General features: G+C 34.2%; 1 protein-coding gene across 4 annotated transcripts; it reads right to left on the bottom strand.

Annotated features, from left to right (window-relative positions):
- Positions 1–6,120: 6,120 nt before the first annotated feature.
- LOC137734892 (serine/threonine-protein kinase TIO) lies at positions 6,121–14,721 on the bottom strand. 4 transcript variants are annotated; one of them, XM_068474207.2, is made up of 24 exons: positions 14,481–14,721; positions 13,984–14,059; positions 13,732–13,861; positions 13,546–13,620; positions 13,317–13,409; positions 13,095–13,169; positions 12,861–12,953; positions 12,617–12,680; positions 12,426–12,510; positions 11,952–12,024; positions 11,801–11,869; positions 11,617–11,697; positions 11,329–11,431; positions 11,102–11,245; positions 10,812–10,950; positions 10,542–10,713; positions 10,114–10,212; positions 9,512–10,030; positions 8,164–9,309; positions 7,719–7,952; positions 7,374–7,517; positions 7,165–7,245; positions 6,840–7,028; positions 6,121–6,704 (listed from the first exon to the last, which is right to left on the bottom strand). In XM_068474207.2, the coding sequence occupies exons 3-24, from the start codon at positions 13,819–13,821 to the stop codon at positions 6,456–6,458; spliced, it is 4,017 nt and encodes a 1,338-aa protein (XP_068330308.2). In that variant the 5' UTR covers positions 13,822–13,861; positions 13,984–14,059; positions 14,481–14,721; the 3' UTR covers positions 6,121–6,455. The 4 variants fall into 4 exon arrangements, with proteins under 4 accessions (XP_068330308.2, XP_088553252.1, XP_088553253.1 ...); XM_088697126.1 differs by having other exon boundaries at positions 13,991–14,059; positions 14,481–14,662; XM_088697127.1 differs by lacking the exon at positions 14,481–14,721 and adding an exon at positions 14,354–14,384.
- Positions 14,722–15,258: the final 537 nt, after the last annotated feature.

Below are 15,258 nucleotides of genomic sequence, written 5' to 3'. Positions count from 1 at the left end.
AGTTTTTAACTGAAAATTACACGACATATATGTATTAGGTTAGTATGTTGCCTTGCATTTAAGTTTAAATTTTCATTCCAACATCTAATTGTGAGGAGTATCATACCTACTTGTCACCAGTTGGTCGCGATTGCATGGTTCCATTGTACTTGAATCATAAAAATTTAAACATCCAAATAAAACTTCATAACAAATGTAAATTAAATCAGTTGATTAAGACAATTTATATGTCTATTCCTGCTTAAGTTTGAATATTTTTTTCCATGTATTACAGTAGTTAACGACGAAAGAAATATTTGCATATCTTCAAAAACCACTTTGCATAATGTAAAGTCCAAATCAAAGTGTAACATTAATTTTCAATCCTTTTGTGATTGAAAATGATGAACGGTGACCTTCAAAAGTTACGTCGTATTTTGGACAATGGCATGGACATGATGTCTGAAAGGTCATTCCGTGTTTCCCATCGTATTCTTTAAGTAGAAAATAGAAGAGATTGATCAATGAAGTTTTTTTTTTTTTTTTTTTTTTGCTAGAAGATGAATGAAGTTTAATTAAAATTTTTTATTGATTATTTTCTCGAAAATAATGGTTGGCAATGAACTAGACGTTCAATTAATGCTAAGCTTTTATTTATCAAACCCAACAAACAAAGAAGAAGTAATATGTGGTTATTTTTAAGGGAGTTTTAATGAAAAGCCACAGTATTGTTCACTTTAACGAAAAACCACATTTTTACACTACAAAGTTATTCCTGATACTATTCACTTTACCTTTTATTTTGTTCTTATCATTAAAACTCAAAGTTGTCAAGCCATTGTCATTAGTTTTTCTTATTTTTAATAAATTAAATTAGTTTGTCTTAAATGTTATCGACTTCCTAGCATGCTCTAAGTTTATTTTTATAAATAAATTTCGTATAAATTAGTTTTTTTTTTTTAATACAAACTAGTTGAAAATAATGAGATGGACGGATGAACAAAATGATTATCTTGATTCATTAAATTATAAGATTGTTTGAGTAGAAATCTTAGTAGTATAAATAAAGCTAGCTTGTTGTTAGACAATAGCAATTGCATTGATCGGCGACGATGGAGAGATATTGTCATATTATGAATGATGGAAGCTTTTGCTTTTCTTTTTTTTTTTTAATACGAAAAATAAAGTTAATTAAAGAGATAAACTTTTGGTGCAACTATTTTCAGTACAATCAAACAAAAAGAAATTTGAGTAATAGCGGATGAGGACCTATACTAAGTATAAGTGTCTTAAATCGAGTGTTCAACACGAATAATAACATTGGCAATAAAATCTGCTTTGCGATGCACACAAGACCAATAAATAAAATAAAAATGAACTGACCAGAGATCTGATGTCGTAAATGATTATCGTCGTTCGCCAAAGTGCACTACACTTGTTCAAATGATGGATGCTTTTGTGCTGTCCACCAAACATGAAGAAAAAGGAAGTCTACATGCATGTGTGTATGAGGGGGAGAGAGAGAGAGAGAGAGAGACTTTGTGTGCATTTTTACGCAATCCATGTGATTTGCTTTTTTGTCGCAATTGAATCATCATCTATTGGGACCTTTGTATTGTCCTTCATTGCCACCCACAACCATACGTGTGTTAATCTACTTGATCTATATAGTATGCCGGCTTTTGTCTAAATTCGAATTTATATTAGTTAGTATTGCTCACGGGAATGTGAAGTGTCGTTTTATATTATAACGTTAAGAGATTTTTTATATATAGAATCTCAGTTAATATTTTAAGCTACATTCGTTACTGTCAATTTATTTTATCACTTATATTATGCTATGTGAAATGTTGTTAGGCTTTTCTCACTACTGCCAAATTGATATTACATTGGAATCTCAACTCTCTTCACCGTATCAAAACAAGTTAACTACTTGTGAAGATCATTTGCAATTGTTCAATTAATGTACATGTTGTGCCAACAATTGAGCATAGATGTCGTTTTCGTGTAGAAAGTATTTGGGTGATAAGTTAAGGCATGAATATATATATATATATATATATATATATATATATATATATATATATATAGATCTCGTGTTGCATAAATTATCCTTCGAAAACATACAAAAACATGTGTCACATGGTGCTCCCACGCCACTTTAAGCATAATGCAATTACCCTTTTTCCTTTTTCTTATTTTTCTCCGGAATATAAGGCAACCCATAAAATTAAAAAAAATAATAAATAAAAAGTGCCATCCCGGGTTTACAGACAAAAAAAGAATGTGGGAAATGAAAAAGGACCACCATTCAAGTTTCATTTATTATATACAACGCGATATATTTATATTAAAGGTTCGAACTCACTATTTACAAGACTCAATTTAAACTCTCATATTTAACTCAAAATTATGTGAGGACGATGTGTTTGAACTTCAAAATTTTTAAAGAGAGGAGTAGCTCATAGAGAAGTCTGAACAAAAATTGTGAATCTCGTGAAGTCATTTTCCCTGTTTTTAGAGAAATATGTTGTACAAATACTCCTCATAACGTTCAATGTCCATGAAATAAGTACATGTGGACAAAATATGTATTTATTTGATTAGCACCGGATGTTACGCTCTCGTGCTTGCATTCTCTTTTCTCCCTTATTAGAGTGCTTTACGATTTTTAATATGTTGTTAACAATATTTTTTGAATTGTACGATCTACACACCTATTTTTATCTCTCACACAGTCCACTCAATTTCTGGCTGTCAGATTAAATGAACTAAAGAAAATCAATGGAAAAAAATAAACAAGAGTGTGAGAAATAAAAGAGTTTGACATATAGTATATTGTATTTTTGTTTATCATCCTAAAGTAGTGGTGAACCTCGCTGCTCTCTTGATTACCATTATATTAGTTTAATTTTGAGATTAGCTTAGCATATAAATTAGAGTAATGTTATTCATACTATATTTTTGTACCACATTTTCATACCATCTTAGGTGACATTTGATGTGGACAGCCACATTATTTGAATTATTCAGATTTTTAATTTTAATTCATTATTTAATAAACTAATAATTAAGAAAAACTAGTTAATTAAATGATGACGGTGGTATACAAGAAGTCTTTCTCCTTCATTTCCTTGAGTTTTACAAATTTTTCAAATGTCACTTAAGGTGTATGAAAATATGATATAAAAATATGGTATGAATAACATTACTTTATGAATTAAATCAGATTAAATTCATAATAATTAATAAAGTGGTGACCATTACAGTAAAGAGGTACGGAAAAATTACAAAAACCACGATTCATGTCCCGCCACGTTACCCTACCTCGTACTTAATTACTAAATTTACTTCCATTATTTTCTTCTTTTTCCTTATTTTCATTTGTGGTCCCACTACTTTCCACCTTTCCGAACAATAAATAATTTTATATTTCAAGACTTTTATTATGAAGAATCTAATTTATTATCTACCAATCAATCTGTCATTGTCTGGCCTAGTGCGAAGTAGCTGTCTGCTATGCATGATAAGTAGTAGTGCTTATCAGATCTGATCTTCGATTTGTGTTCCCACTTTCCTGACATGAATATTTAGGGTAACTTTCTATCATCTCATTTTAACGTTAATTCTCATATCAACATTATAAAATATTATATCAAAAATATAAAGTAACAGAAAATTTATAAAGAGTTTTACTTTTAAAAGTCTCCTTAACATTACTCATTAGGGTAATGCTACCCAAATACCATATTTTACACTTTACGCACATCTCTTAATTTTTTATCATCGATTCAAATAAAGTAACAAAGAATGTATGAAAAGTAAAAAGAGATACTTGAATAACACCACCCACTATTTGCTTTCTTTTTTTTCTTCCTAGATCTAAATGTTAGGGATTGTTCATTGTTGTATGTAATACTCATACCTTACTTTCCTCTAAGAAAAAAAAGCTACTGTAACTATATCCAATCTCTTTTTAAATTTATACACAAACTTTTTTTTTTTAATATTTGAATTGAATAAATAAATACAAAAAATAAGAACAAAATTACAGAGACATGTATAGAATGACAAAAAAATGTGAAAATTGTTTTTTTTATATTTAACTTTAAAAAATAAAATATTGACATTAAAAAAGATTTGGTGCGCGTAACATTTTTGCAATATTAAATGAAGTGTATGTTAGTGTACCATGCTATGTAGTAAATAAATGATGTGTCAACTTTTAATTAATATTTTATACTTCCCAATTAAAATTGGAGTAGGATTCTCTTCTTTTTTCTTTCCATTTCCTTTTTTCGCATTCTTTATTTTGTCTTTTTCTTTCTATAAAAAATTAATATAAAATATTGACGTGGTTTAACCATAACCATTTAAATAGGAGGAAAGGGAAACGAAGGAAAAAAAAAGAGGAGAGAGAATCCTACTCCATTAAAATTAGAAAGCTTGTAGATGCATTTGTGAACTTTGATAGGGACTTTTAATGGATCATAATCTTAGATTGGGTTTGGGTCCTTTGGGACCACTTCAAAACAGCTCATCTGGATTTGACTTCACATTTAGTCACGTAACTAAGAAATGATCACTCACTAATAAACTTGAGAAAAATGCTATTGGAACTTTCTACCAACTTATGTTTTTAGTATAATATTTTATAATACTAATATGAGAATTGACGTTAAATTGTAAAATGACAAAAACTCCAATGAGAGCCCCACAAGCATTTCTCTAAATGTGATATCAAACATTTTGATCAAGTATATGCACTTTTAATATTCAATTGCAATTTGATTTTATTTAATGACAAGTGACTATCAATTCTTGATAATCGCGCAAGAAAACAAAATTGGAATACATATGATCACATCATGTGCAATAAGTAGAATTCTCCTCTCCTATTCTCATCCATTTTCCTCCCTTCCTCTCACTTATTGCTTTTTGTCTTATTGTCTTTATAAAAAAAATCAATATGAGATGTTGACATGGCTAAACCGTAATTATTCAAATAGAAAGAGAGGGAATAAGTGAGATATTAGGAAGGAAGAGAATCATTCTCTGATGTGCAAAGCATTTCTTACATATTCACCAGTTACGAGATATTACAAAAGAAAACTAACAAAATTTTTTTTAAAACTTTGAGTTTTAACAATAAAAACTAAATAAAGGGTAAATTAAATAATACAAAAATTAACCTTTTAGTATAAAAATGTGATTTTTCGTTAAATGAACAATACCGAATAAACAGTACCAAAATTTTTTTGTTAAAGTTTCTTATTAAAAAGGCTACGCATTATTAAAGGTTATTTAAACATCGAAGATATTTTCCCAAATAATGAAATATTTGTGTTTCGCATTAGTCTTATTCCATGTAAAAACTATCAAAATCAAACGTCGTTTCCAAAGTTTTCCCTTGAAAAATACACCACATCTGAACACATGGCCCCCATTTTCCTTTAAATTTAAAGTTCAAGATTTTAAAAATAAAAAAGGAAAGAGGAAAAGGAAAAGGAAAAGGAAGGAGCGTGTAACACGTAGCAAGTTACATTTTGAGTGCCAGGGACATTTCAGTGTCGCCACGTCTCAGTAGCTCGGAGGTAGTCTGATGGACTAAATAAACTCGCTCGACCAGTCAAGGGACATTTTAAAAACTCACGCTAGCAGACTCAACAAATTCAGTAAGAAAACAACATTTTTGTATCTTCCTCAAAACGTAAGAGAGAATTTTTTTTAACAATATCCTAAACTAATCTAATTAATGGATAAGAATTTAATTTTGAGGTGTAAGGGCAATATATTATAGGCATGATAATTTCTTGCACGACTATTTAACCGAACATGAAACGACACAAAAATAGTAAGTTTTGAATCAATAAGTTAACAAGTTAGGTCATTATCGGATTACCTGTTAAGAACGTGTTAACATTTCAGACCTTTATCGGGTCACACGTTAAAAAACCTATTAAGATGATGGATATGACATATAAACGCAAGATAATGGATATGACACATAAAGTCATAAACACCACAAATACAACCAGTTCACCAAGTTAGACATTAGGCATTAATTTGACACGAACGATAGCCTGTTAATGTGTCGGGTCGTTATTGGATCACCTGTTAAGAATCTATTAAAATAACAAGTTTGACACGACATAATTTATTAAGGTAACATATATAATACAAAAACGATACGACCACAATAAACACCAGGTCTAATTTAATGCGTGTATTTATGTGTGAAAAAAAAAGGCTTGCAAGAAAAACTAACCAGAAAGAATTTAGGAAACAGCCTCCACAGGAGAAGAATGAACAAGAAAGAATTTTCCGATGACTTAATTAAACAAAGGGTCCATACACATGCATACATACATACATACCTCAAAGTCTGCCAACTTTCTTGCATTTGCAAGCCCCATTTTTCGAAATTGGCCGGTGAAGGCGATCTGCTGATTAGTGGTAATGAGGCTTATTTTGTATCAAGAATCAGCAACTTTGGTGAAAATAAGGGAGGCATAGTTAGCAATTGTTGATTCCGGAGATTGCCGAAGGCGTCCGATTACAGAGAACAGCGGTGATGAACGGAGGAATTGTCTGCAGGGCTGATGCGAACACATCTTTGCCAATGAGAACAGAGCTATTTTCAGAGGTGACTCGTTTACTGAATCTTTCCTACCAGGCGGGTTCAGTGCCACCACAGAACAATCAGCCACCAACTTCAGTAAAGACTGCAGTACAAAAGTGAGGAATTTCGTGATTCTATCATGGCAATGTATATAGAACAAAGCTTGAAAAGAGGCTTGGTTTCGAAAAGCATGGTTAGGGTGATTATCTAAAGAAAGAAAGGAATCAAAACCACAAACCTGCATGGCTCCTTTAGACACAATATCTTCACAAAGCTGGTCGGAGTGGCGGACGAGATTGCTTAGTGCACCTGCAGCATTTGCTTTAGTCTTGTCTTCTTCGGACGAAACCAACAAATTCGCAAGAGAGGGTATAGATCTTCGTAACTCCTCATATAATATCTTGTCATGGTAGGCAGCATTCCCAATCTGCAGAGAGAAATTAAGTTAAACAGTTAAGGTAGACACATATTCTTGATAGGATAGCGAAGAACAAACTTAATTGATCAACTGCAACAGACAGCTCAAAGTAACATAAGACATCATTCACGGGAAGAGAACTTACAGCAAAGCAAGCAAATTTCCGTGTCCGTTTATCTGGATCAGAACATCGATCAATAAGGAGACCAATGATTTGATGCCTTGCCTGAGATCATCATATTCCATTGTAAGATACAAAAAAGAAATCCAATCTCATCCACGTGTGTGTGTGCTTCATCATCCAGACTGGGTATTCGCAGAACCTTAAAACAATCTATCATATTCACTACTTACTAGGGAACTATAAAAGTAGGAGCTGTGCCGGCACATATTTCCTAGAGCACTGCAAGCCTTTGAGCGCACATTAGGATCTTCATGGCTTAGAAATTCCTTGAAGAACTCCAATACAGATGCTCCATTAATGTATTCGTAGAATCCCTAAACACCGAAAGAAGGAAGAAATATTAAGAAATAAAATGTTTCATTTTTACCTTCTATTACTTAGATGACAAGGATTCCCCTAAACAACACGATGTTCCTTCCACAGCTCAGACACTTCAACATTAAAAAGGTGAACACATATTGAACCACAATATTACATGCAGCAACAACTATATTCAATCAAAAACCATATCTGACCTTATCCATGCGAGCCAAATCAGAAACAATCATCAGAACATCCAGCATCACCTCTCTTGGGCTTGAACAGTCGAGCAATCTTCTCATCCTTTTAGGATCCAACAAGCCTTTACCCACAAGTTGAACTGCCAATGGTCGGTAACCAATCATTTTTGCAAGGAAGGCCACAGGTCTTCCCATATCCTTTAAGTCCAAGTGCTCTAAACACCAAAGAACGATGCCTGGCACTCCTACCTGTAAACTTCAGAAGAAATTGAATGAGAAACACATATCAAGATTCAGCTTATGAATTCATTCTGATATCTGATATAATACTGGTGTATATGCTGTGTATCCTCCAAACAAGAATGTCAAGTATCTAATGAACACCATCCTGGAATAAGATTCTAAACAAACCTCAACCCTGTCTCCACAAAGAGGAAAAACAAAGGAAAGAAAATCGAACCTCCAACAGGTTTTTAATATACTTTCCAAGGTCTTCTTCAATTACTTTCACCATGTCTTTGTCTTCCATGCCAACTCTCACACCTGGTGAACCCAGGTTGAGAAGGGCCCCACTATTCACTGAAGCAGTGGTTGATGGCAATCCTGGAGCATTCTGTACGGCCACAAAAGGAAATGCCAAGACATCAATTACTGCGTTTGTTATATCTCTTACACCATCTCTCCCTCCACCAGGCCCAACCCAGGACTTTACAAGCTTGAGATGCATATCAGATATCAAGTCAGAGATGAGCTTGATATGATTACATCTAAGCAGAATCTGCCGAAAAGTTAAGGCTCCAGCTGAAAGGCACTGACATATTGACAATATTGTCCATATGACTCCTATAGGGGAAAGCCCAACTTGATCATTGGTGCTGTCAACTTCTGGTTGGTTGTTGGCTAACAAATCCACTAGAAGCAGAGGGATATTGCTTGCACACAGCTGTTTAACAGCTAAGGGTCCTCCCCACCTCAATCTGGACTCCAACAAGCCAACACATCCATCCCTTAGACCATGCCAGTATGAGAGAGCGCCACTGGGGCCATTCAAACACAATTCATTTCCATTGCCTGATGAAAGCTTCAAGTATTCACATAGCTTGGCACTTTTAGGAATCAAAGGCACTGCTACCTCAAAGATAGAAGACTCAACAGAACTGCCCGATTCAAGGAATAAAATGGAAGCCAGTGCCAGCATGGCTGATGCAGTATGAACTTGAAAAGAGGCGTTTTTGCTCTCATCAGAAGAAAAATGATGAGAAAGGACAGAAAGTCGAGAAAGCTGCTTCTTTGGAGAGGTTGTTAGCATAAATAGTGCAGAATTTCTTCCGGTTGCCTTCAAACATTGTGCAACTGTTGCAAGGATGAGGCATGAATGCAGAACCAAGGCAGTGGGATTGGTTAATTTGCTCATGAAGGTGGTTGTCTCAATTGCTTGGAGATCTTTATTTTGAGATGAAATGCACAAAGACAACAAAGAGAATATCTCTGAAATAATGGTTCCATCACCTCCGCCACTAACAACAGTAGTTACAGGTAGGGAACCAGGCAGGCCACATAGAACACCTGGAACAATTCCATTATGCAAGCAGCACCTCAACAACAACTGAAACATGGAAAAGAATTAGTGATTATGAACACTAGATCCAACCACAAATGTAATTAAAAACTGCCGTTGAAATTTCTCAAGAAATTTTCCTTCTCATTACTTTACAGTTTCAAAAAACAACACCCTGTTTACAGGTGGATTTCTTAGAGATTTTAGGTGCTGTCTTTTGGTGTGCATGTAAATTGGATGAGAGAAACACCTGAATGACAGCATTCAGTGAATCTTCAAGTCGTTGATGAAGGCAATAATGGATAGCAACTTGTACTGCTTTTGATCTAAGGAATGCTCTTGTAACTACAGCAACAAGTTTTGATGCTTCTGTCCCAATCAAAGAACCTTGATCTTTATCCCTAATGCCAAGTTGGGGTGAAGGCCGGCGCATAGTGTTTAGCGGGAATAAATAGGCATTTCTTTTCATAGAAAGATTTTCTGATGCATCTATCAGAAACCAAATTGCCACACATGCTTCACAAGCTGCACGCAGCATATTTGAAGAGCCTGAAATAAGACTTGACCCTGCGGTTACTAAGCAGAGACAAAGTTGGTCCACTAACCCAGATGTTTTAGCGTGATCCAGAATCTGTTTCAGTACTTCATTAGGATCAGAAGCTGAGGAAAAAGATTTAAGGCCCTGATCGACTCTTCTTAACATGATAGTAATGCAAGCAATGGACTCATACAGAACTCTTCCAGATGCATCTTCACTACAACCTACAACCTACACATTCAACAGGGATGAGAACTAGAAGCAGGAACTTAAATTGTAGCTATAAAGCAATATGACCATAAAAAGAATCATACCTGTGAAAAAATATCAGATAAGGCAACCCAGTGCCTGAAATATGAGCCACCAATGCTGCTTCCAGCACTGTCAACCAAAATTTTAATCACTGAGAAACTCTGCAAAAGTTTAAAAAACAATGATTTTATCAGTCACCTTGATCATCAAACAGATGGGGGAAAAACCCATCTCTCTACTTATGATCTGTTCATCAACTTAAAGCTTCATAAGATGCTAAGTTTAAAAGATGCAGAAGACAGAAAACACATTGCATAAGTGTAAGATGACATGGTGGGGGATGGAGAACATAATATGGCTAACACTTAATTTCACTGACAGCCAATCATCTCCGCATGAAAACCAATTTCAAGCATAAGGCCATGGGGATGTGGCAAAACTCAAGATGCAATAATCAGAGACAAGAAACTTCTAAATGATGCACTTATACCTTCGCCTTTAACTCATTTACTTCAGAAGATTTCATGCTCACAATGATGGCAGTGTAAGCAAGAAGTTCGTGTATTATTTCATCAAGCAGCCTGCTGGAATGGAAGGCACCCGCTGCAACTAAGTTTAAAAGGATTCTCAAAGACTGGTTTGAATTAAGAATATCTTCATCCCTGTACATATTTTGAAACAATCAACTCATCTGGATAAAAAACATAGGTATTTGGTTATATAATTGTCCAACAAATGTAGGAATGAAATTCTGCTTTACTTGCAAGAATTTGGGGGTCCATTGGAGCATCTTTTTAGTGGTACCAAAACATGTGCTAATGCTTCATTATCTTGACTTATTATCTGTGCACCTTTGACTGTACGAGAGTTATTTTCCAATCTGTCCAAAATTTGGCAACCTGAAGCAAAATGTTACTTAGGAACTAATAATTGCAATACTTATGCTTCCATTGAAAAACACAAAGCCAAGGCCTCAATCATAACATATTAAATTGATTTTATTGAACAAATAGAAACAGACTATTTTTCCTTGATATGAAGTTTAAATACCTGACTGTTTAACTTCATTAGGATTTGCAAATCCTGGGAACTCATTTGGAGAAGAATTGACTGTTGTGGATTCAGGAGTATTTGCTTGAGCATCATTCAGAAAACTTATTCCGCTGTTGTTCTCTGAAGAAGCTGGAGAGTGGACTTTACCAATGACAGTGGAAGTATTTTAATAACAATTCAAAGAAAACCATTTGAAATTTTGAAGTAAAGAAAAAAGTAACTACCAGGAGATGAAACAGCCAGACCAACTGATGCTTGAACTTTGTTTCCGTCACCCCTCCATGCGGCAACACATCCCCTATCCGCAGCAGTTGCAGAACGCATTTCCTGGAAAGGTATAATAACTGCTATAGTTATCTAATTCTACAACTGACACATGGCACTCTTATATATACACTATCATGGATCTCAAGTGAAACATTGTAAAACAAAATAAAGGTTTTATTAGCAGAAGTATAAAAGAACTTATCAAAAGTAAATATAGAAAATGCAGCTACGAAGAGATATTATACCCTAGCCTCCAGTTCAAGAGGAGTCTCTTTAACAAATGGGTGTTCCAGAAGAGCTGGCCAAGTCAATCGATTTTGAGGTACCTGTTTCCCAAAAATAAAACACCTGTTAACACTGGAGGTTGGCAAAAATAACCGTTGAAACTTTTGAACTGAAAAGGCCATAATTTCAAATTGTATAGCAAACCTTATTGAGCAGTCCCTTAAGAAAGTTTTTAAAACTTGGACTCATGTTGTCAGGATATTTAACTGGATCCTGAGACATTTCAATGCAGCATTAAATCATACTTTTTATTGACATACCTAACAAAAGTCTAATAAAATCTGATGACATGTACCTTAACAATGTGCCTGATGAGTGCATATACAGAGTTTGTATAAAATGGAGGCTGGCCTACAAATAATTCATATCTGTTTTGTACACAAAAATAATAATTGTCAACAAATATGGGAAAAAGAAGAGAAATAAAGATGAGGCAGAAATATGGGCCAGCCCAAACAGGTTGTGGAACTTGCTACTAAATTGTATTTATTTGAATTGTGATCTATGGTAAATTGGGATGAGTTACAGAAGTGAATATCCTATAACTTGTACGAAATACCACATGACAGCAAGGCTAAAGCAGAAATAAGGTAAGAAAGCACATGACATGAAGGAATAGATTCAATTAGAAACCCTCTTGAACTATGTAAGAGAAGTAAAAGAATTTTCAATAGCTTGGGTCAAAATCTAACAAATCAGTAGCAGAACACTTAAATAGAAAATCAAGGAAATATTTTGATGGAAGGATAAAAGAAGGAATGCAGCATACAATATTACTCCAAGAGACCAGAGATCTGCAGTGTGGTTGTAAGGTTGTTCCCGTACTAGTTCAGGTGCCATGTACAGAGGAGTACCTAAGAAACATTAATGAAAACTTCACGGAATGGGCAAATACACTAGCATAGTTCCTTCAGGATCTTCGGGGAGTATCTATAAGTTAATCAAGAATTGTAAACTAACCTTTAATGGATCGCAAAACAACAGTGTTTGTGGACATTGCACGTGCAAACCCAAAATCACAGAGCTGCGACAAACAAGAAAATTTATTAGTTATCTGATACCAGAAATTCACTTATAAGAAACATCAGATGTATAACGCAGACAGAGGGGAAGAAAGTAAGAACAATTCACGTAAGAATATGAATTACTTTGTTCAGTTGTTCATATATTTATGTTTAACATAGAGATTATCGGTAGAATCAACCTTAACAATAGAACCAGCACCAATAAGAATGTTTTGTGGTTTCATATCGCGATGGATGATACGATTGGAATGTAGATAATGCAATGCCCTCACCTGTAAAATTCAATAAAGGAAAATTTTAACATTATATTATAGAATAATAAAGAAAAAGTATAACCAACAACTGTAAAAACTAAACAATCAAATGTGATAATCAATTGAGATGGAGCCTAAAATTCGTAATAAAGAATATACCAGCTGCTTTGCGATAGCTTGAACTTGTTCTTCAGGAAGGCACTTATCATCCTCAAGAATTTCAAATAGTTCACCCTGCATACCAAGAAAATCTTTCATAATTCATGTATCTGAACGTATTCCACAAAAAGCAAGATATCCTTGTACATCTGGAAGGGTTTCCAAAATAACAAGCTACGGTAGATAAATTAATGCAGTCATATTGAAGAAAGGGATCAGTACTTGTGCAAATTCTGTGACAACACAGAACTCTTGTGGACTTTCAAAGGAATCAAGCATTTCAATGATGTTTTCGTGCTTCAACTTTCGTAGGATCTGCACATAGAGGAACATTGGATATTAAACAACTAACAATTGAAAAGGAAATGTCAATCATAAATGATAAACCAAATCAAGGAAGTTCAAGATGTAAACTACATTTGATTTGAGATAAAAAGAATGAGTCCAATACCTCAATTTCTTGTCTTAAGTTGTGGATATCTTTGTCACTTTTGCCATGCTTCATAATGAATTTCATTGCAACGGTCTGCAACAGGGACAAAAACACGTCACCAGCATAAACATTAAACACTAAACACAAAGAAGAAGAACGAAAGGAAAAAAAAAAAAAACAATTAGAAGTGCAAAAGGTAATTACCTGACCCGTGTGCTTTCTCCTTCCCTTGTATACCTTCCCAAAGGAACCTTCACCTACAAGCTCAATCACATGGTAGTTCTCGACTCCCATCCTTTGAACCCACCACTTTATATCTGTACCCTTTTCGGTCCTGTAAGATAAACAAATACACAAGAAGTACTAAAATCAATCTGGTGTGGCTCACATTAGACAAATTCATGAGATTAGAATTTGCAAACTAAATTATTTTAAGTGATGGTGATGTTTGATTACCAGTTACCTCCGGAAGCCTCTTCGAGCTGGTTTAATTGAAAATTGATGCAATTCCCAAATGCAAACTCAATCAAACCTAAATTGGCAAAAATATTCACACAAACATAACCCATTTGTGTGTGGAAATTCAAATAATACCCAAATAAACTGAACCACATATCGGCTTAAATGAAGTAACTTGGAAATGTAATAATAGTAACTTCTACTTCTAGATCCTAAATTCAAAATAAAACAAAAACCCTAATCTTCCTAATGGGTTTTTGGTCTGCAATCGGAATTTAAAATCCAACCCAAAAGACAAGAGGGAAACAATTGTGATTGGTTAGAAAAGAGAGATGAAGTGAAATAAATGAATCATGGAATAATTTACCGTGCAAAACGAAAGCAGATTAGGAAAATAACAGATAGAGAAATGCATACAAAACCCTGAAGTTTAATCTGAAATCTGACTGAAAAGGAAATTGCAGATCGTTTTTGGAAAGAGTATCGAAATGTACCTGGAACTCAAGTTAGAGAGAGAGAGAGAGAGAGAGAGATTTGAAAATTGGTATAGACTGGACTGAGAGTGAGAGAGGGGTCAGGTTTTTGTGGATTTTTCCCGCTCATCTTTAATTTTCAGTTTTCAAGTTTTAATTGACAGAGTGTGAGCGACGGGTGAGGCTTTGGGCCGTTGGCCCTTATGAAAATACAAGGAAATTTCAACTTTGATTTATAATACAACGTGATTGAAATCACACTAAATAAAGCATTATTTACCGCTTAGAGTTATGCCCTAACATTCCTTCATTTGCTTTTTTTTTTTTTCTTTAAAAAGGAGACAACTGTTGGCTTCACCACAAAAATCCACTTTTTTTGGGGTCGATAATACTCACAAAGACATTTCATCTTCCTCTTGTGCGATTCACCAGCGCCAAGAATCAAACCCAATACGTATCGTGTGGAATATGGGTCTAAAATTTATCTCTGACCACTGGGGCACCTTGTGGTGGTCACATTGTTCGTTGGTTTGTTGGCTGTTGTTTGTTTTTTTGGGCAACAATTATTCACATTATCATAATTTCAATATGTAACTAAAATTTGATTATTTATTTACTAAATAACATTATTAGATGTTGATCATTAAAATGTGACCGAGAAAATAGACCGCCTAAATCAAGTAGCAATGCAAATTTAGAAGGAAAAAGGAGGTTGGATTATAAAACTCCCAAAATTCCAATTTACTGAAAAATAATATCAATTATCAAGTTGGCTCATTCGATATATTGATTGTTTATA

Source organism: Pyrus communis, chromosome 7 (assembly GCF_041283825.1).
Source record: "Pyrus communis isolate YQ-2024b chromosome 7, ASM4128382v1, whole genome shotgun sequence".
In the NCBI taxonomy this organism is placed as follows: Eukaryota; Viridiplantae; Streptophyta; class Magnoliopsida; order Rosales; family Rosaceae; genus Pyrus; species Pyrus communis.
The sequence above is the reverse complement of the archived record's forward strand: the minus strand, read 5'-3'. Positions and strand labels throughout refer to the sequence as shown.

What these genes read in the sequence shown, in the direction of transcription:
- LOC137734892 (XM_068474207.2), bottom strand. Translation starts at nt 13,821, where the DNA reads ATGGGAGTCGAGAACTACCATGTGATTGAGCTTGTAGGTGAAGGTTCC. An exon ending in AAGCTATCGCAAAGCAGCTG is followed by an intron (nt 12,954 to 13,094) that starts GTATATTCTTTA and finishes TGAATTTTACAG; the next exon opens with GTGAGGGCATTGCATTATCT. An exon ending in TAATGAAGTTAAACAGTCAG is followed by an intron (nt 10,951 to 11,101) that starts GTATTTAAACTT and finishes ATTTTGCTTCAG; the next exon opens with GTTGCCAAATTTTGGACAGA.